Below are 22,751 nucleotides of genomic sequence, written 5' to 3'. Positions count from 1 at the left end.
TTGAATTTGATCCTCTGCAAGTAAAAGCTGCTATGTCTGGAGAAAAAACCTAAAACATTGCATGTAAGACAAGCTGGGGAAGAGGGGTGCACTGGAATTCTTTACCACATACCATGCTAAAACAGTTTCCACATTTTAACAGAAAATTAAGAAAATGTTCCTGGCCTTTACCCCAAACAATAGAAATCTGGTAGAAACTGAAATACCAAGTAATTATTTGCCAAGGAAATCAAACTTTTATTCTTAAATACTGGCAAATTTACTATACAAAACTGACATTCAAAGACTATCATTATTCAAAAAGAAAGAAAATTTACAGCCAAAACCAAATCACCTACACTTTGAAATAACAGAAGTAACATGGGGGGAAGTCTAAACATAAACAGGGTTTCTGAACATTTTGCTGTTTGGGGTTTTTTTGCCTGTTAACACTTCTCTGCTTTTTTTTCCCTTACTTTAGGGATGTTAGCAATGAAAATGAGGTATCAGTACTCAGCTTTAGAAGAAGCGAGATTATATCTACAGCACTCAAAACTAATTGGTTAGAAACTACAAAGCTAAAGGAAAAGTTTAGAAAAGGCATAAGAGTTTAAAAAGATCACATATTTACTATGTTGTTAAGACTACAGGATTACTGGCCATGACTGAATCTAGCCTGCAGTTGATTGGAATTATAATCAAATTTGTACACTTCAAAATCATTCCACGTAAAAGTGTTAGTTGTATCCAGAAGAACTGTAATGCACCAGTAACATTTTAATTATCCCCTTAAATAACTTAATACACATCTTCAAAAATTTCACATTCACAAAGTTCTTTTCAATTTCTCATCGTATTTCCAAATTCTTTATTTTAGGCTTGCAGCACAAAAACCTACAAAGAACCCTTCTTTAAAGGATTATGTTCACTTTCCCATTTTGAGAAAAATAACATCCAGAAATATACCACAAAATGCATGTAAGTAAAATTTAGCTTCTTGTTCTTTAGAAAATAAATTCACTGTTTTGCAGAGAAACAACAGGCAATGACCTAGCCAATATCTTAGTCATTACTGTGCAAGCAATAAATCAAGTATTAGGCAATGGTTCAGCCTAGCCTTATTACTTAGCTGACAGGATTCTACAAGATGTTTGCACCAGCTACCTGTACGTACTCTTAGGTGGCAAGATTTGTTAACTGGTTTAGATTTCTAAGCTGAAGTACAGCACAACAAAAATAAGTTCTTATTCAAGTTGTTTAGGACTGGCAATCTGGGGAAGTAAGACCCAAAGCACTGTGAATATCAAAGACACATCCACTCCTTTTGGGCCCCTCGTTTGGACCTACTGGCTGCTTCCAACTAGAACTGACAAGATCTTGAGTCCTGAACAGAATTTATAATATGGCCCAAACCCCATTTCTGCTCCTATTAAAAGGAGAAAACAGCATTTTTGCAACCAGCTGTGAGAGCAGCAAAGAAAAAAGTCAACATGGAGACTAGAAGGAGCTCAAAAGAAAGAAAAGTTTCAGTTGTTTCTTATCTTCTAACCCTCGAGAACTGAAAGACTCAAAGACACAAGGGAGCATATTGGGCTTTCATATCTTATTTTACTTTGTGTGGTAGCTCTGCCAGTAGCCTGTAACAAAAGGAAGCTTTTGGTTCTCTTCACCTTTAACAACAGATTAGGCAACTATTAGTATGACTAGTTCAACAATAAACTAGTGTTTGAGATGAGTGCCTAGGCCCCAGAATGAGTGACTGACAGTAGAGACTACCATCATAATCTGAACGTATTTTGAACTACCTTATGGTAAAGAAAGTAGAATATGACACACAAAATAAATACCCTTTTTGATCTTGTCACCAGTCAAGTTTCAAAAATGAGGGGCGAGAGTCAAGACAACATTACCAGAAGGCAACTTTGCTAGTGTTGTGACATGGGCCATGGAGTGTTATCTGCGTACTTGTCGTTAGAGAGAACAAGAGATAATAGCTTCTCTAGCATAAAGCTGACAATTTTAGACCTTTAAAGAAAAATCTCACCTTACTAAGATTTCTCACCTTTTTATTTGGAATAAAAAGGTATTATTACAGTAAGCAGACCCAAAACGATTTCCAAATGATGAGCTGATACCAATACAGTACATGTGAAAAAGTCAGTAGAGGACATGCATATATGAATATTCAAATCAATCTCAGTTTGGGAGCAACAATCTGATTACAGTGACACTGGAAGATAAAGGTATACTATACAAACAAAAATCAGGTATTACTTCTTTTAATTACTTCTAATTACAGACATTTCCATAAGCCTTTTTTATTTATGGTAGGTTTATTTATGTTCCTAGAAATGACTGTTTAGACTTTGTGCCTTTCCTGCAACTCAAAAAGCACTCAGGAAGCAAACATCAAGGTAGCCAGAGACTTTCATACAGTCATATAAACATCTAGGCTGGATGTTTATATAGAGATCTCTAGAGACCTGGATGTTTATATGGAGGCTGGACTTTCATATGGAGACCTCTGGAGATCATTTAATCCAACCTTCTATTGTAAACAGAGTCATATTAAGTTTATCCAAGGTCTAGTCAAACTGACTCAGTTTCCATACACAGAAGGGTATCACTAGAAAGAATGTCCATACAAATATATGACAGTTTAAGACAAAAAGGTATCTTGAGTACTGTTTTCAGCTGACCAGCTTCTGAAACTCTGGTGCAGTTTTTCCTTTTCTCCATCCTTTAGGAAAGTAAAATATTATCTTTTCTAAATTTCGCATATATTAAATAAAAAACACACCAAGTGTTTTGTCATACACAGAAGAAGGGAGCCTGACATTTAGAATCAAAACTGTTTCCAAAGTAGACAGTACTATCCTCCTTCCTTTGCCTGAGAAAATGCATGGGCACCAAAGAAAGTATTGCACCCTAAAGGAGAGCACTCTAAATAAAATGTAAGAAACACGCAATTTGGTCGACTGAAGAAACCTTCAGTACCTAAACAGCTTAATAATAATGCCACTGAAGAAATTAGTTGGGTCACTTTTACACTGAAGTTAAAACTAAAAGCTCTGAAGCATCACACTATACTAAGGGAATTTAGCATATCTGCACATCTGGCTAGTTTACGACACTTGCATTCTCAGAAATTTTCGGTAAAGTGGACTAGAGCTCAGCCTTGACATGAATTAAAATATATCTTTACAAAAGTATCTTTCATTGAAGTAAACTACACTTAACTACTTGCACTCACGTAAAAAAAACAACCCACAAGATTTTTGACTCAAGCCCCTGACCAATATTATTTCTGCTTCCAATACTGCTAACCTTGCAGGAATCATTCTAGAGATACTAGCTGCATCAGCATTACTAGTGAGGCAAAGCAACACCATCAATAATTGTTCTGTTTAACAACAAACTTTGAAGCAAAGTATTTTAGCCAGTGAAATGCCTCTAAAGCAATATAAACAAACAGTTTGTAAGTTTAAACATCTGGCCTTATATGGCCAAACACAAAAGAATCTGAGAAATTACTACTGTAAGTTCTTCTAAGAGTCATTTGGACTGTGGTATTTCAGCACTGACATTAAGGTTTCATTACCTAATCATCTCCTGTGCTTCACAATTGAGACAGCGAACACTAATTTTCGATGACCATATTCACAATCAGACAGCACTCATCCAAAAGGTCTTCAGTGGAGGTTTTCTTAGACCCACTGGAAGCCAGCACAGAAGGACTGGTGCTTACTGGCTTTAGATACTTTTAGATACATCTGGGGAAAAGACTGCAACTTTAAAAGAAAAGAGTTCTTCTGGCCTAAGCAACATGAAATTTCTTCTGTCTTCACTGGTGACTGAGTGACCAGCAATTCAAGAAGGAACTGAACTTATTTCATCCTAAAACAACAAGGAAAGTACTCCTTCCTTCTCCATGGGAAGTCAGCAAGCAATTTCCACCCTGTCCATTCTTCTGGACACACACCCCAGCATCTGTTTTTCTGCTTATTCCAGTGGGCAGCACTGCTTCGTAAACTGTGATGCTCTGCCAAGTAAAATTTCAAACTGCTTGTCAGCAAAGTAGAAGAATGATTACCATGGAAAAATTCTGATCATTGTCCCAAAAAGCACACAGACCCATATCAGGATTAGTCCCTGAACTAACATGGAAATTCTCCAATTGATTATGCAGTATGAAAACAGAATCTGTAATTACTTCCTTTTTTGAAACAGCTTTGGTGTATCAGGAAACTCTAGTGGCACAGAAGTTGCTTAGAAGGCTGCAAGTTGTTCAGAGGAGTTAGTGCTCTTGACATTGGCGCCTCCTGCTTTTGAGGGTAGTACTGGACACCTAGGTGTTCGGCTTCCAAGCCAAAACCCGACAGAGAAAGTTGCCAGGGAAGAGGCTGAAGGTACCGTTCAGACAAATGAATCCCTTTCAAAGACTTTTTGAATAGGAAAGAACACTTGCTGTTAAGATCAAGGCTTGCACATGTTCAAGTCTATCAGAATAGGAGTCCTCTGAGCTAGTAAAATGTTCTCATTAAAAGTAATAAACTAGCACTGTCTGGAGCTGCATCGCGTCAACTGCAAAAGCAAAGTCATCAACCTAGCTCAGTCATGCTCCAGAAAGTTGCAAATTAAAAAAGACATTTACACTATTCGGAGTAGAATGATTTCATTTCCTGCTTCTGACTTGGTCATAATCCTTATCAAAAAAGAACACTTCCTCTTCACAATACATAAGCTTTTGCTAAATTCAATGCAGAAAAAAACATCATCCCATTTCTGAACTGCAGATAGCAAAAAGTTCCTCTGATGTGAAATCAATCTTTGTCAAGCAAAAGCCACAGAAAATTTCCCAATTTTAAAACTTAAGTTATCACACAAACTACTAAAAGAACAGTTAACAAGTATTGCAAAGGAGAGCCAAGTAACAGGAAGCCAGAAAAAGTGCTACAAAACAGTTGTTTCCCAAGATTCAAAATTCCAACAGAGATCCAAAAATCATGCAACACATTGCCTCTTCACAACTGAGGCAAAAACTCTAGATGCCAACTTGTTTTGTACTAACAACTGCATGCCTCAAAACTGGATTTTTTTTTGGTGCAATTCTGATGCAGTTAAGCTCCAGGGCACCTCTTCAGAAAAGCAGAGTTGTTAAGGAAAAGAATAAACTAGACAAAGTTTGTATTTTAGATGAAGTTTAACTTTAAAATAGCTTTCCAGTCTTATTTTAAGCAAAATTCAAAAGTTTGACTGTAAACTAGCATGTGAATACTCAGGTGCAGACACTAAAATTGCAGTATACTGTTCTGTTAGCTTGTCACTAATAGATAAGCTGGTTTTGCCTAGGTAAAATTCAGCAGTAGGGAAGGACAGCATGAGAGTGGAATCTGTGTGATCATTTAGAAGGTTAAAACAAAAGGCATACCTCAGAATACAACTGGGGCTTGGTAGATAACTGAGGATTGCAGAGGTAGCTGGGAAGAGCATGTGCTAACAGCTTTCAAAGATGGTCCCCCTTCTATGCTAACCTGCCTGCAAGGAAACCGGGGAACACTTGTGGTATGAGAAAGGAAAGTAGTCTGGTCTGAGTGAAAAAAACCAAAAAAACAAAAAACAAAACCCGAGGGTGAAAAACATTTCAGTGACATGCCTAAAACAAGCACCGGTATAGCATGTACAAAGAATTTGAGCATCAAGCTATAAACGTGCCCTAACTCAATGCTGATACTACTGAACATTGAAAATGCTGTCCAGATAAAATGTCTTCATTATTAATCAGAAAGTTTCAATGTACAAAGCACTACCTGATTTTTTTTTTTTAATTCTGTAGTAAGTGGCAGTTACCTTCTCTAGACATAAAAATCAAACTCTCAAGCTGAATTGAGAAATACTCCCTTACACACTAGGCTCAAAGTATTTTGATCAGGAGCACAAAGTCCAGCTGGAGGTCAGCAGCTAGTGGTATATCCCAAGATATACACTAGGGCTAATACTAGTTAACATCTTTGTTAATGACCTGGATGATGTGCCAAGGGTCACTCTCCCCCAGTTGCAGATGATAAAAACCTGGAAAGAATGGCTGATACATAAAGATGGTTGTGCTGCAATAAAGAGGAACTTTGCCCAGCTGGAGAAATGGGCTCACAGGAGTCTCATGAAGTTTGGAAAAGGGAAATGCTAACCCCTGCCCTTGGGAAGGAATAATCCCATACACCAGTACACACTGGGCACTAACCAGCTGGAAAGCAACTTGGCATAAAATGACCAGGGATTACCAGCAGACAAGTTGAACATGAGCCAGCAATGTGCCGTTACATCAGCGAAGGCCAACAGCATCCAGGGCTACATTAGGAAGTGTATCTCCAGCAGGTCAAGGGACGTGAGCATTTCCCCTCGAGTCAGCACTGGCGAGGCCACACACGGAGTGCTGGGCCCAAGTCTGGGCTCCCCAGTACTAGAGAGACATGGACATATAGAATCGAGCCCAATGAAGGCCCATGAAGATAAATAAGGGACTGAAACATTTGCATACCGGGACACTATGACAGAAATAGGAGCACTCAGGAAGGATCTTATTGATGTGTCTGACTAATGAGAGGGTGTAAAGAATGTGGAGCCAGACTCTCCTCACTGATGCCCAGCAAAAGGACAAACAGCAATGGTTATAAGTTGAAATACAGAAAACACCATTTAAATTTAAGAAAAAAAAAATTACTGGAACAAGTTGCCCAGAGCTGCTGGTGAGTCTCCTCAAAACCCTGACAGGAGAAGGCCTCAAACAACCTGCTGTACCTGACCCTGTTTTGGGCAGGTAGCTTGGACTAGGTGACTTCCAGAGACTCCTTCCAACCTCAACTATTTTACGATTCTGCAAAAAACTTGAACAATCTCAAAGCAGAAACTGAAGCAAATATATCTTGTGTCATGTCCAAAGTGTCAAGAAAGTGCTGAATCAAAAAAAAAAAAAAGACAAGGTCACTAAGCTGAAAATATCCTGGACCTAGACTCCCAAGAACTGTGATAGGACTGAGAGAAAGAGGAAAATATTGCAAGGACCTCACCTAAAATTAGGTGTCAAAAGACAACCTACAACTTGCATTAAAGCTCATGCGAGTCAGCTGTTTTGACTAATAGTTTTAATAATCAAGATTGAGGGAATGTTTTCCTACAGAGAGAGGCACTGAGGCTATTAAGAAAAACGGAGAATTTTTCTTCCCTTTGTACTATAATGGATACATTAGCTAAAATACTTCAGGCTAGTTGAGTAAATCTCTGCACATTCACTTCCCAGCCCATTTAAGTACACATTTAATAATTTGGTAAAAATTCTTGTACACAATCAATTTTCTGTTATCTGTCTTTAAAATGTATTACAGAAAGTTACAAGTCAGATTTGTTCTAATAATTCAATAGCGAGACAAACAAGCCTAGACAGATCTGTTTCTTCAGATTAAAAAACTAGTTTACAGATACACCACCTACATGAAGTTTCTGTTTTAAGAACAGGAACCTAAATACCCTGAAGATCTGCAAATATCCCACTGGTTTGGCAGCAGAAGTCTCAAATACAGCTTAAGGAGTCAGACATCTGACTCCCTCCAACTTATTCTTAGGTGCCATTGTGCTGTGGAAGGGCTCCTATATTCAGAAATACATTGCAAACAACTCACCTTTTCCCACCCATTCTTCTCCCCACACTTCTGACATGGCAGATAAATACTTTTTACGATTACATGAAGTTTAGCACATGCTACATGAAGGGTCTCTTCAGAGGTTTTCAGACTACAGCACAGCGTATACGATCTACGCTTCTGATTTGATCACTGTCTCATGAAAAAGTCGCTCCATTTCATTGGCTCATACCTGATTACTGGTGGCCATTATCAAGGTTCTCGTAGGCGCAGATTGGGGTTTACCACTTGGCATAGGCAATGCAGGTGGTAAACTGGCCATAAGCTGAGTCGGTGCTTGCAGACTGAACTGGTAAACATTAGGAGCTGTGCAAGGTGGTGTATCAGAATCCTTTTGGCAGAGAAAAAGGGGAAAAGAAAAGCAACTTTACAGAAAGTACAGTATATACAGGCTATGCATGTGAAAATGCACCCAAATATCAACTCATGTGAATACTGTAAAATTTAATGATTTTTTTCAATGGTAAATAATTAAATACAAGCCAACACTATATTTTACACATCTAACACAAGCTTAATTGAACCTGCACAAAGGAGACAGTGTCAACAGGTCTATGGCAATCACAGGGCAGTTCCAGGCAGCACAATCTAAAGCCAGAGTTATACATCTACCAAATTTGAATTAAAAGATGGGAACTAAGGCTGGGGAAAAAACGGAACAAGAACAGCGACACTGTTAGTGATACAAGGGCTAGAATTTTATGTGTCATGACAGAATCAGTCCTCTGAACAGTGTTCCGGATTGTATGTATCTGTACATCAAAGTTATTCACTCTAATTGTTACAGTCTTCTTCCCTTCTACCCAGCAACAGCAAAGTTAGGGCTCCATCTACCAAGAAACAAGGAAACAATCTGCCAGTCAAGACTACTATATGCATACCAGTCACCCACTTCACTGCTGATTAGAGTTCTATTCCCCTCACTTTCCATCAGATATCAGAGTGATAATTCTCAGGGGAAGCAAGATGGATGTAGGATTACAGAAAAAGATACTGTAATGGAACTGGTATTACTGAGTACTACTACTCCTCCTGCCAGCCTGACCAACAGCAATTACAGATGCATCACAAGCAGTCGTAACTGTTGATGTTAAAACACTGTGTGCCTGGAGCACTTAACAGACACGCAGCAAGGTGGTGAACAGACATGCAGGGCTTTACAGGAATTACTGAATTTGAAAACACCCAACTGCCTGCCTCAATTCTTAAATGACATTATTTTTTGAGAAAGTTGAAAAGCAAGCAACAGCCTTTTGAAACAAATTTGAACAGAGATCTTGACACTTATTTTCCAGCCATAACATAGTGGCAACAGATAATACATTCTACTGCTGCTTTTTATCTCTCCCTTAATTCTAAAGTAATCTGAATTTGAAAATATGGAAAAACCGATTCTTTATCCCAAACCACTAGTGTTTTTTTTCCATTCACAGCCGTCTGGCTCAAAGTATATAGCAAGAGGGGCTTGGCCAATTAGTAGTTTAGGAATTACCATATTAAAAGAAATTTTTGGCTCAAATCATCAAGGATCTTTAACAGTAATTACTGGAATATTCTATTGCTCTTTTCTCTAAAGATTAATTGCCTCAAAGCAACAACTTTTCAGTTAAACCAAGTAAACTTTAAATAGACCTCCAGTACTACTACTCTCCCTCATATGGCCTTGCTTTTCAAATTAGATTCTTCAGTTAAGAGACTAGGCTGTCTAGGAAAATATTTTCAAGAACAGAAACAAGAAAATATTTTAAAGCTTTTCTTGGGAAAAGGAGAAGGTCCTTTAACAGAGACTGACAGTTGTGAATACTGAGCAGTGTAAGCAATGAACTACTAGAAGGCAAAAATTGCACCCCAGCTGAAGTTAATACCCACTGTAGAAATGGTCCTCAATAAAACAGTCAGCTATTAGAACAATCATTCCTTTATTGGTCCATACAAAGTTGTGCTTCCTAAAAAACAAGTTCTAGAAAGAAAGGAGCTGCTGTCCTACTAGGTCAGGGGTCCTCAAACTGTTTAACCAGGGGGCCAGCGCGCGGATGAAGTGGCAGGCAGCCATCTGCGGCTGCTTGGTTTCCCCCCCAACCCCCGGGGGGCAGGTCAGGGGGTTCTGTAAATACCGGGGGCCAGATTGAGGACCCTGGGGGGCTGTATCCAGCCCATGGGCTGTAGTTTGAAGACCCCTGTAACTTGGTCAACTAGTGGTAAAAGTTACAGTATGCTTTTGTGAAGCAGTTTCAGGTATTTGCATCATGAATTCATAGAGACAAATCACACTGGTACCAAGAATCTGTGCACAAACTTATGTCTTATTTCTGAGATGTTTAGCATTTAATAAATATGTTCACAGTGGGGAACTACATGCTGTAGCACTGATCAAAAAATTAAGCTTAGTTGTATGCACATGCAAAGCCAACTGCCCAGATGAGATGGTGGTTTTTTCCTTTGCCCAGTCCTACAGTATTAGCCATGGGAACAGGCTAAGGTCTCTACAAAGATGAGGGTGACACATTCGGTAGAGTCAGGTACAGGGGCAAGAATTTGGATTTATAAACTGAAGTTTATTTAGATACTATTGACCATGGAATTATTCAAAGATGGAAAAATAAGGAGGGCATAGTCATGTTTGAACAGACAACTTCTGAGCATGCTTACAAGTAATCATGAGCAGGCAGATGTGAGGGAAAAGGGGACCTCACCGTCTATCCAAACCAATGTGTCAACCTTCACAAACTTTCTCCTCTGCTTAGATACAATTACATCCCCTGAAGATTCACATACCTAACCCAGATGGGACGCTTCCCATTTATAAGATTTCTATGGGAGAGTTGCACAACAAAAAGTTAACTCCAGTATGGAAGGAACAGCAGATGAAAGAAAGAATCATGTGGTTTAACTGAGACTAGATGAATTTCAGCACAAGAAAGCTTGTGTTACTTTCATTTTGTAACAGGTATGTTCATCTGCCTCTTTTTTTACTGATACATGTCTCATACAAGCAGATTGTATCTCTCTTCTGAGGCAATCCTGAACTGCTATCAGGATTACTATATGGAGGTGATGGCCTGACTTCTCATCAGCATCAAAATGCGTTTGTGAAGAGCAGCATTACTGTTCTTACTCAAACTGAAACATTAACCTCAGTGATGAGAAAATTGAGCTCCATGTGAACAAAATGATTTTCCCCAAGCACTGCCTACACTAAGAAACTGTGTCTTACTTAGTCTTCTGGACAGGATTCTTAAGTGTCATGTGAAAACCTGAAGCATTACAGAAGCTCAAAAGACCTACAATAAATGCACACAGGTAATACTGTCACTTTAGATCCATGTCTGGAAGACAAAAGCTTTGAGCCTTACTAGGGTAACGGCTACAGAAGTCACACTGCAAAAAGATGAATTTAAAATAAAGGGCTAAGATACCTCAACTGATTTTAGCAAATAATCTAGGGATAAAGCCGCAATGACTGCACTAAGAGCCAAGATAAGTTCCTGATCTCTTGAATGCCAATCATACAGACCCTCATCCTGCAAGGAAAATACCTTCTAGAGAGATGTTTTTGGAAACAGACTGACACAGGCTTATCCTACTGCAAAGTATCCATTTTAATACATACTCTAAAGCGGTTTCAACTTTCTAAGAACTTAGTATCTGGAATGAGGATTTCTACTATTCATAGCTTTGATTACCGAGGATTCTTTAAATTTACCCTAACATTAGAAAGATGATAAAAGTCTGGAAGACACTTAGAAACTCAAGTGTTACTGATGAACTCTCACTTAACTACAAATTTTGCTTGAGGAATCTTACCTCCTAGCCTTCTGTCTAGACAGAAACAGTGAAACGCTGCAGTCACGTGACAGATGAAGAGCTGAAGCAATCTTACAATCCAAGCTTCTCTTTCTGACATTGGAAGAGAACAAAAAAATCCCTTCCTGTTCCACAAAATGCATCTCCCATTATAAAAAGGACCTAATCAGCAAAAAGAGTATTTTATTCGCCAGAAGCTCCTTACTATGTCTGACCATACAAGCTTATTTCAATTCCATTAATAACTCAAGGCTTAAGATACAAGGTAAACTGTAGTGGTACATCCACCCATCAAGACAACAGTACCCTTTCAGAAATTTCATGTGCATTCAATTATATTCATAAACTTCCTGTCCATGACTCTAAATGTATGAAGAAGCGGTGCCTTCTGCTTTGTTTCATGATGTAGTCAGTTGAGGAGTTTCAACTGACTAACAATAGCTACCATTTCAGAGTTTTCAATTTCCAAGACAGTTACTATTTTCAAAAGCTGGAGTGGCTTCAGAAGATTCATTCATGACCTCAGTCTAAGTTTTGTGGTAAAAGAATCTAACTATCCTAGAAGTCAGTATTCAGAAATCAAAACTTAAACAGAATGCAAGTTTCTTGCTAATGTGATAGATCTGCATTTCCATACCCCGTTCCCCAGAAGTGAACTACAGAAGTCTTAGCAAAAAGGTTCCTACTGTTTCCATTCCCCAAACTTTTCCCACTGATTAAACAGTTTTTTCTCTTTCCACAACATGCAGAAGCTGCAAGCTGTGACAGCAATGACCACTTCAGTAAAAGTTATGTTCCACCTTCGAAAGCAAAGAACTGAAAATAGTGAGAAAATCAGTGCTTATAGTTAGCACTTTACACTGTACACATTTTTTTTTCATGTGCTCCTCTCCTTTCTTACATTTGAAGTGATTTAACAGGTAACTACTTCCAGCCTTACTCCTTTTGCCTCTTTTCCCATTCTGGCATTCTCCATTACACCTGCATTAGCATTTCACATTATTATGAGCCAATTCATGGAGGTGAACCACAGAAACAGTAATCACCTTCTTACTAGCTTCAGTTTATGAACTGGGTCACCACAGGATTAGATGAATACCAGTGTAGAAAAGGCAGCAGCTAGTAAACAGAAACATCCCTAGCAAGAATATCCAACTACTGGATTGGCTTAATAGAAGTATAAAACCATACTCCTCTAGAACATAAAAGTAAATCCAGAAAATTTCAGACATTTCACAGTTTGGGGCCACATGCAGGAGCAGAAATCCATGCACGCTCCTGTTTCAATAGTTTTAGCCCCAGTGTACTTAACTCTGCTTGATAAATGAACATGCTTCCAAGGCAACTTTATGGATTACACCACCACCCCATCTCATTTCTTCTGTATCAGCTTGTGCCATATCCCTTTTTGGAAGGTGGAGCCATAACTTTAACTATGGTGTAAACAAAGTAGATTTGAGGTGAATAAAATTTCTGCTTCTATGGGAGGTCACAGGGGAGAGAACTTTCATCAACATAGTTGCACTGTTTCTATTAGCCAGCCTATAAACAATACAAAACAGTCTCTAGTAAGACACAATTGGTTTATTTTTCTGTCTTTAGGTCAACCGCATTGCCAAAGGAAAATACCTTAGTCATTGTGCTTATGGGAATGGAAAAGTGAAAGAAGAGATATAGGATACACAAGCAAACTGAAAAATATGCATCCTCCAAAAGTGTTAGTGTTCATTTTACAAAGATAACAAAAAATGTAGTCTAATTAGTATCTACCAACACTAAATACAAGCACAGCACCCCTTTTTAACCTCACCTCATTATATCCTGCCAGGCCTGACTGTGGGCTTATTCCATGTTTTATCAATATTCACTGTATTTCATATAAGGCATCTTAAATAAAAAAAAAGGTCCCCAAAGTGTGACATCTCAAATGTCCTTTGTTACCCCTAGTATTTTAATTTCACAGGCTTTCAACTGGTTTGTTATTGTTAACAGTACAGTAATATTTCAAGCTATTGTTTTCCAAGTTAAACAATTATTGGACTCATTATGCAAGCTGAACATGCTAGAATATAAACACTGTATTTAGGTTTTCTTCCATCCTAAAATGGCTTAGGTACCTTTGGGGGTTTTTTCAGGGAAGGGAATGTTAAGATATGGCAAGAACATAACTAGCCTTTGGCATCACAAAGCAGTCAAAACTTGACTTGTACAGAATTCCTTGCTTCCCTCACTTCACTGACATCATAGCAGTAAAATCCAACTTCACTTGCTGATTTACACGTTCTTTCTGTACCCTTTGCTGCTTATAATAACTTATTAAATAAAATTACTTTATAACTTTGTGTTCAAAATTGTGCCTCCTGCAGCTTTGCAGAAATTTACTCTTACTTCAGGTGGACAAAGGACTGCTTAAAGCAACTAAGACAAGAACTGAAGAGCATGAGAATATAAAACAGCACTGGTCAGAGACACTGGTTAAAAAAGTCAAAACAAGTGTGGGACTATATAGTGAAAAAGGAAAATGAACAAAAGCAGCACTGGAAAAATTTGTTTCCCTTTGGGTCCACAGAAGCTGTCAGTAATCTGCAAAGGAAGAACAGGAGAAAACACTGGCATTCTAAAGGATGTGGGCTTAATTGATTAGGGGCATTTAAGAGTTTATTTTTTTTCCCTGGCAACATCAGGTTCTGTGTCTGCACACTCAGGGTTACCCATTGCTTTATTGGGAGACAAGCTGGCTGTAAGTCAGTACTCACATCTTTCTTTAAAGACTAAAGATTAAGAGCCTACTTTTTAGAGCACCTGCCTTCTATTTGTTCAGGAAGGAGTAAAAAGATCAAATCTGCATTCTTCTACAAAAAGACTATCAACTATACATACATATATTTGAATTGTTACTTTGGTTAGGACATGAGAGTATTCAGGCAGGTAGAAAGGAGAATATGTGTAGCTCTTGTCAGAATTTTGTGAGAATTTTGTTAGGCCACCCCCTTCTGTCCCCTCTTCCTACACACAGAATTTCAACTGGAACTCTACAAATTAATCATAGTTGTTAACACAGATTTAACAAGACTACAAGAAGAGCTGTTACAGAAACTGTTCTGAAATGTCTGTCCCTCTACTGCAGATAAGCACATGCCTTACACCTGCCAATTTAATAGCTTTAAAAAAAGCAACATTTACCAGGACAGGGTACGTCACATTCTTATCACCTCTACCTGTGAACAGGGAAGTACAAAAGTCCCTGCTAATAAGCTGAAATCCAGAGTCTTTGACTAACAGGAAGGAAGGGGAGATGGTGATATCTTCATTAAGCATGTTGAGTTCAAGTACTAGGCCACCATTACCACAGAGGAAGTAACAGTTCCAAAGTCTGCAGATCTTGCTTGCATTCAGCAGAACAATAGCAGTAATGACTATTAGTCTTACCAGTCATATTTATATACTACTCTCACAAATGTAAGCATCCAATCAAAGTACTGAACAGGTTCCGTGGAACACTTCGTATCCCCTAGCTGGTGGGGGCAGCATGGTGGGCAGATCAAACACTGACATTCTGAAGAAAGGTTATTATAAAGGCTGAACAGCAATGGCTACACCTAAAATTTCAAAAACAGTCTGAAAGAACATATTGTAAATGCTAAAAATTTAAATAGAGGCAAGGATTGTTCTCCTCCCCAAACTAGACTATACAGGCACCTTGTTCACAGAAACGTCAACTACCTTGACATGACTACATGGTCACAAGAAGTCAGAACTTTTCACAAAATAATCTTGTACAAGCCCAAGGAACATTAATACCAGAAACACTGAGATAAGGTGCATGAAATTTCTTAGATCCAAATTTCTAACGGACAGCTTTGAAATTCTGTACTGGAATGGATATGAGATTATATATCCATTAGGTAACAAAAAGGAGGTTTAAAAGTTTCTGTGAGCCATTACATCTGTTACTGATACACAGGTATCACTATCCCATAAAACACTATGCTTTATTTGGCACAACAGCATCAAATCTGCAAAGCATTCTTAGCACCAGGAATTATACCAGACCAATATGAGACTGCAAAAACATACCTGGGATTATTTTTCACTTGGCAGAGACTGCTGATCAAGCAGCAGATATTCTCCAGCACTACTCTAGGACTTCCTGAGCTAATAAAAAGCAGCTTTCCACAACGCTTAAGCAACAAGAAATCCAGGTCACCAGCTACAGAGTGCAGGTCCAGAACAAAAGCACCCAGGAAAAAAAAGACGTTTCAAGAGGAATTTGGTCACTGCTTAGGTTCTCAGACTGATATCTACAACTAGCCAGATCAAGCAGAGAGCCGGGGGCAAACATAGCTCATTTCATCTGGTTTCAGATTCTCATAACAATCACTTAACTCAGTATGAAGGTTAAAGTGAGATTTCCTAATGCCAGAGACTTATTTTCTACCGTGCAACAGTTTAACTCTTGCTCCCATACAGTAAACACTCATGCACTTTGTACTGCCCTTGATGGCAAAGATATTTATAAAGCATCTTCCATTATTCACTTCTACATTTGTTGGATCATGTAGGAATGCATGGTATTTTGCAACTTACCTGTTTGCACAACTGAAGAATACATACTGCCTTTTTGTCAGGGCAGCGTATGGTATTTTAAATACCTGCACAGTGGTATACTTCACTGAGAGAAGACTTACTACACAGATCAGTTTCATAATTAACAGAATCCAGAAAAATATTTTGATGATCAGATTCCTTGTAGCCATAGGTTTATTTCCATGTGTTCCTCAGTTTGCTCCTTGTCACTAATATTTATATTCTTCACAGAGCTGAGGTAACAGGGCAGGAAATTCAATACTCAGTATTTTGCAAGGAACTACATTAGAAATGCCAGTGAGAGTCAGAGCTCTGCACTAACATGTACAGTGAGACAAACACAAACTGAACAGCTACCTCACTAATAGTAATAGGGATACCAGAGGACAGATTTGTCTTCTACAGTCTTCAATCCAAAGTTTACTGGGCCTTATGAAAGCTTGATGTTGTGACTAAGATGTCAGTTTGCTAGGACGCTTACAGAAGACAGCACAACTAGAATTTCATCAGCCAGATTGTGCTAGCATAAGGCATTTTGTAAATAGCTTTACTGCCTTGGAAAAACCATAAAACCATACTTTCTGTACAAATTATTATATAGTCTCATTAGATCCAGTTCTTAAGTTTTGGGCTGTGTAGATAGTGGTCCAGAAGTGTGTTCCCCTGCAAGCTAGTCCTGGATGCACAGAGATAAAAGCAATCATCCACCTGAATATGAGGCATCATACTGAGGAAAAGCACATACATATAAAATGTATATAAGGAAAGAGAAGGCTGCCCTTGAAGGAGGCAGTTCTCTTGTTCCTCAGTGGTACACAAGTTCTCATCTTCAAAAGGTTACCATCCGTGTGGTCCCCAAAGGAAGAGAAGCAGTAGCAGGAATGGAAATAACTCAGGGTAGCAACTTTAAGCTGTTATATCCCCACATTTCCATTTTTCTGAGTACATACAAAAGTTGAGAGGCTGACTTCTAAACGTTAGCTCTGGCTTATGCCAACCCAGTCTCCAGAAAAAACTGCTCCTTTTTGTTCTATTCTGAAACCTGTTCTCCTGCTGCTGGAACAAATCTAAAACCACTATCTCAAGTGCCTATAAGTCCAAGACACCAGGAGCCTTGTCTATTCCATAAATATGGCTCAGCAACTGAATAAAAGGCAAGAACCTGTAATGCGAGAACTTTTTAAAGGAAACCTTTAAAAACCATACAGCATGCTGTATTACAACCTATTAAACTAACTACTGTTACAACCAACTATTAAACTTTTAAGGTTTAATAAAAAATGTTGGGATCCCTATGAGCAACACCGTACTGCTTTGGTAACACCTGATTACTTGATATATAGTGCCAACATTGCTTCCAGAACATACTGATGAATACATGGCAAGGCCTCCAAGACTTACGGCTGGTGTACAGTGATGTGGCGACTTCAGAATGTAACTACATCTGTGCTAGAATGGATGGCTGGAATACTTGGAACATCAGTAGACAAAGTTCAAAGAGGGGCAAAATGACCAAGTAAAGTCACAAGTTGCCAAGCCTACTTCTCTTCCTCAAAGCACATAAAAGTGACTTCTATTATACTGGTAAACAAATCTCAGAAAGGTCAAGGTACAGCTGACCCCTATTACCAGAGAAACTTTAGCAGTAAATTGAAAAGCTAATACATTATGAAGTTCCTCTAATTTGCCAGCAAGGCTCTTGTACCTGATACACAGCAAAAGATTTTCTGCAGTCACACAACATACATCTCCAAAAAGTGTCTTGACACAGACCTTCTGCTTAAGGTTAGCAGTGACAGAGGGATGAATATATTTTATTAAACTAAAACCTTAATTATTGGGAAGAGATCAGCAAACCGTCAATCTAAGATCTCCCCACGTGCTCCATTTGCTTTATAATCTGTACCTAGCTTTCAGTATCAGAGTTCATAAGATTTAAGTTTAAATGAATACAGAATCACTCCTGAAGAACAATCTCTCCACAAGATGAGAGCAAACACTACAAATAACTAGTGATGAGATGCACCATATTCATATTCCTTTGTTCTGAAGCCGGTACCAAAGTTCACTGCGTCCTACTTATTTGAGCGCACCAAAAGTCTTGGCAGAAGTGCTAGTTGACACACACTAGATGCTCCTTTGCTGAAATCTGTACATAGCATTATCCATATCATGCCATGGGTAGCATCTTCAAATCCAGCAGAATAGGTTTCTTTTCCTGAATCAGGTGCAGCTCAGGACTGCTCAACCAGAACTTGCTCATCCTCACATATCCGAGTGTGAGTAGGATGAACCCATCAACTATTTGTCAGAAACCTGCCATTCCATTCCAAATTAAAACAATATGCTGGTGGTCTACTAAGGACATAATAGCAATACATGACCGGGGCTTAAACTAGGGTCTGTCACAAGACATGGGCATAAGGGGTTTTATTTTGTTAAAAAGGGTACTATTTCCATTTATTTTGTGGATGCCCAACTGATTGCACATCTTTCTTGTTGAGAGCTTCCTTTCCACTTTTCATTAATTTCTCTGGCATCAGCCAATGAAGTTTCACCTTCAATGTTAAGCAAAAAGGAACTAAGGGGATATCATAACCACTCCCCACCAATTATGCTGGGAATGCGTAATATTAAGTAAATATTTGCATTTTCTCATAAAACTACTACAGAAAAATCCTTCCCACTGACATATTAAAACCAAGAGCATGGCTACTAGTATCACTGGCAAGCATCATGCTGTTCTTTTTCCATTAGCCAGATGGTGCAACTAAACAATTTACCATATTTACTGGAGGTGGAGTGAAAAGACAATTCAACACAGAAAATTCAGTAATGTAGAGGAATTACAGAAAATAACCAAAACATACAAAGAAGGCGCTCGTCCCTCAAAAGTTATTAAAATAGATTTCCCAACTTTTAATTCCATATTTGACTAGTTTTTGAAAGCATTCAAGAAACAGGTACTTGGACCTCTCTTGGCATCATCCAGTTATGTGCTACTGTAGTTAACTGGATGTTACATCTTGTTCCAGTCAATACCTCTACCTAGCACAGAATGCTTCGGTAGATTTATGAGCACCTCATGCCATGCAATGTAATTTTGTGCTTTATAATCTGCACTGCCCGATCCCATGTTGATTTAACTCCATACCAAAACAAAAAGACCTTATAGAATCTTAAAGAGTCTGGGAACATACCTAAAGAGACTACAGCCTCCTCTTCCAGGAAGTTACAATGAAGCCCAGTGATCACTTTCAGATTGTACTTTCAAACAAGGAAGCTGACAGCAAGACTTTAAATGGGGCCCTATTACCATTAAAACATGAACTGACTGCTTGGCTGAACATTTCAAGGAGTATTACTCACCTTCACAACACAATATGATATTCATGTTCCACTTCAGATGGACAAAAGGGACCAGAACTTGACAATGAGAGGTTTTGTTTGATGGGAAGATTTACAAAGATTAATTAGCAATTCTTAATTAGCTACTGTTAACTTGGGGGTTTATATATATATTACAACTAACTACTACCACAAAGAGTACCAAAGACTTAGAACAGAGTTAAGAAATTTTAAAAATATTTGATTTTAGTATTTTTTCTGGGCAAGGGAAGCTATTAATCTGCTACAGCAGCTTAGGGATAGCACCACATTAACTGCTGTTGTATCAGCTGAGGCTTTGAAAAGTATGATAAACTCTGCTTCTTATTAGTTTAACCCATTAAAGAAAAAGCTTACAATGTCACTGCCGGAGAGTGATGATACAGAAGAGGCAGATGAGCCAGAGGATAACTGTTGTGTACTAGGCAGTGATAAAGCCAAGCGTTGGTTGTAAGATGGTTCAGAGTCTCTGTTCTGTTGCTGTTCTCCATTGCATGGAGCTATCTGGTCTCTTATTTTCAACCTATTATCTGTTAAGAGAAAACACAGGTATCATTTAAGAGCACAGAATATAAATACATGGGCCCTGAAGTCTAAGAAGAGCTGCAGTTTAACAACCTAATTGAAAAAGGCTCAGAGAAAAGCAGTCTTGGGCTAGAGAGTTACAAACTCCTTTTATTTTTTCCTACCTATCTGAAAGTAATTAATTTCAAGGCATGAGTATTTTCAATTAGATCAAATTCAAGAAAAGATTCCTGGTATACCTACCAAGTTCAGGTGATAAATTAATTTTGCTCCCCCACTTCTTTTTAATCCAGGCCCTGTAGTCAATCACTTCTTGGGTCACTTTGATGATTCTACCTAATGTGCTAAAAAAATTTTTCAATTAAGTATTAAACAAAGACTGTTGTTTACATACTTGCAACATTACAATAAGCAACCAAATTATTCTAAGTCGGTTTGAGATATCCCTAAGCAAAGAATCCTTTTTAACTTTCATTTCCTTAGCACACCATTTAATTCACTGAAGCACCACAATTTTTCAAGTAGCATATTACTTATCTTCTACCATATTAACATGCAAACACTGACACATGTGAGATTTTTACTCTATTTCAAAATGAAAATAACCTTAATTATCAAGAATGTACATGCAGATACCAATGTACTTGATAAAAGCAATTTACAGGTTCTTGCATTTCTCCATATAACCAATATTTGTTCCACAGAATCTGGATTACAACAGTTATGGGACACACAGAAGACACTAATACCCCAGCCCTCCAACTGATCTTCACACTGAAGACAGAGACCTTCACCAGTCCTTGCTTACAGATTTTACAAGACAACTCAAAAGGTGTAAGACCTCCACAACTATAAAGGAAGTACCATGGATCGTGAGGTAGTGGAAACAAGAAACACAGACTGGCTCCAAAACCAGAACAAGTTAGAATTTAAGAAAATTCGTAACAGTAAGTGGTTCAGAGAAAAAGCCTACCTGGTCCTGCTGAACAGTGACCAGTTAACAACAAGTACAAAGTAGTATTTCTCCAACATACCTTCCCAACATTCAGCTATTTGAATTGTTCTTCTTGAGCAGGAGTTGTGTCCTTGTTTGAGAGCTAAGCTTTGAAGCTTTCCTTTCATCAGGGAATAGTAGCTGAAACACTAACTATAAACTCCATGCTCAAGATACATGAGGGACTGACTACTGTACAAAAATGGGCTGTGAGAAGTTACCATCTTGGAGTAGGTAGCATTATCATACTTTTGAAAATCTCCAACAGATACAACAAAACTTACTTTGCATCTCACATCTTAAAGGTACATTATACCTGTACAGGAATTTCTTTTGGTTTAGGTGTATAATGGGAAGGGAGGACATGCATAGCATAAGTGTATTTAGACCACCTTTATTTTATTAGGTCATTTCATAGTAAGACTTCAAAAAGGAGCAATAATTCTCCTACTGACTTAGGGATTACTATTTCATGCAAGACCAAATACCACATATCCCATGTTTAGTCTTCCAACTTTAAAGGCATGTCAGCGTGTTAGTACTGCAAAAGGCAGTCCAGCATTTTAAGCAAATATTGAACCAAGTATCATCTAAGTTACAAGTTCAATAGCTGCAGAAGGACCTTACAGACAGAATTAATGTCATCCCCCATTCATGTATGTAATGTAGATAACATGATGCATGTTGGAAAATAAAATCTTGAATTTCACATGCAGAACTAAAGGCATGATTGGCACCACTCAGCAACTAGAGATGTGGGTTAAAATAGGTGATTCTTTGGAAACCACAGTTCAATAGCTAAGTAGAGCACATTAAGAAAGGAACAAATGACACTGAGGATAGTATTTTGTCAATGTACACTCCCATGACATAACAGCATTTCAAATACTCGATGCAGTTCTGGCTTCTCAATCTCAAACAGGAAGTTAAGTCAAAAGAGACATAATGAAGACAGGGATGACCAACACTGCAGAGAATCAGCTATGGCCCTTGAGTTGCAGTTCCCAAGACAGCAATGCCAATATTGGACTTAAACATACACATACTGGGTCAGAGAAGAAAGTCTTGCAACTAAAGCTTTCATCTGAGAATACCTTCAGAAAGATCTGAGCTTTTACTCTAGGATAACCCATGAATTTCACAACTACTACCAGCTGTGTCAGAAACAGAAAATGAATATGAACTGAATATAAGCTCTTACGGAGAAAGAGTTCATCAAGTCTGAAGCTTCTTGGACTACCTTCCCAGAAGCAAATCAAGTCATGCCTTCATATACCAGAAGGAAAATGAATTACATACACTGGCATTTTTATCAGCATGGGCAACATATACCAAAAAATGCCTGCTGTCAAATAGGTGTAAAGGGTGAAACGACTGCTACACAAACAATTATGGTGGAGTTGCACATACAGAACCTGGGAATCTCCTCCCTCACTAACTTCTTTGACAGAGAATAGATCAAAGGCCCAGACTCATTTTTGGTAGAAAGATAGCAAAAAAGAAATTCACTAAGTTATCAGGTCAGAAGTTCAAAGGCAAATCTATACTACACCACTCATACACCAAAATTAAAAGCATTCATTCTGAGACATCAGAAACTGAAAGACAATTCAAGGCTATACTACCATATACTTAATATAGCAGGAAAGAAAAAGGAAGCAAGTGTGATCAAAGTAGATAATGGAACACCATTTCATGTATGGGACTCAAGCACATCCATGGGGTCAGAGAATTTTTTTTAAGTAAACATCTAAAAACTATGTTTATATCTGTTTTTA

At 38.3% G+C, this 22,751-nt stretch overlaps 1 protein-coding gene across 4 annotated transcripts in view; it reads right to left on the bottom strand.

Moving 5' to 3' along the window:
- Positions 1–22,751, bottom strand: part of TENT4A (terminal nucleotidyltransferase 4A) — a 61,105-nt gene that overhangs the window by 5,324 nt on the left and 33,030 nt on the right. For 2 of the 4 annotated variants that reach the window (XM_013301003.3, XM_005239730.4), the window contains exons 9-11: positions 20,223–20,323; positions 19,812–19,984; positions 7,849–8,007 (exon numbers count right to left, since the gene is read on the bottom strand). In XM_013301003.3, coding sequence (XP_013156457.2) covers positions 7,849–8,007; positions 19,812–19,984; positions 20,223–20,323 — 433 coding nt within the window. The remainder of the gene's footprint in view (positions 1–7,848; positions 8,008–19,811; positions 19,985–20,222; positions 20,324–22,751) is intronic. The other 2 variants (XM_013301004.3, XM_005239731.4) reach the window with 1 other exon arrangement.

This window comes from Falco peregrinus, chromosome 3, assembly GCF_023634155.1.
Source record: "Falco peregrinus isolate bFalPer1 chromosome 3, bFalPer1.pri, whole genome shotgun sequence".
NCBI lineage: Eukaryota > Metazoa > Chordata > Aves > Falconiformes > Falconidae > Falco > Falco peregrinus.
The sequence above is the reverse complement of the archived record's forward strand: the minus strand, read 5'-3'. Positions and strand labels throughout refer to the sequence as shown.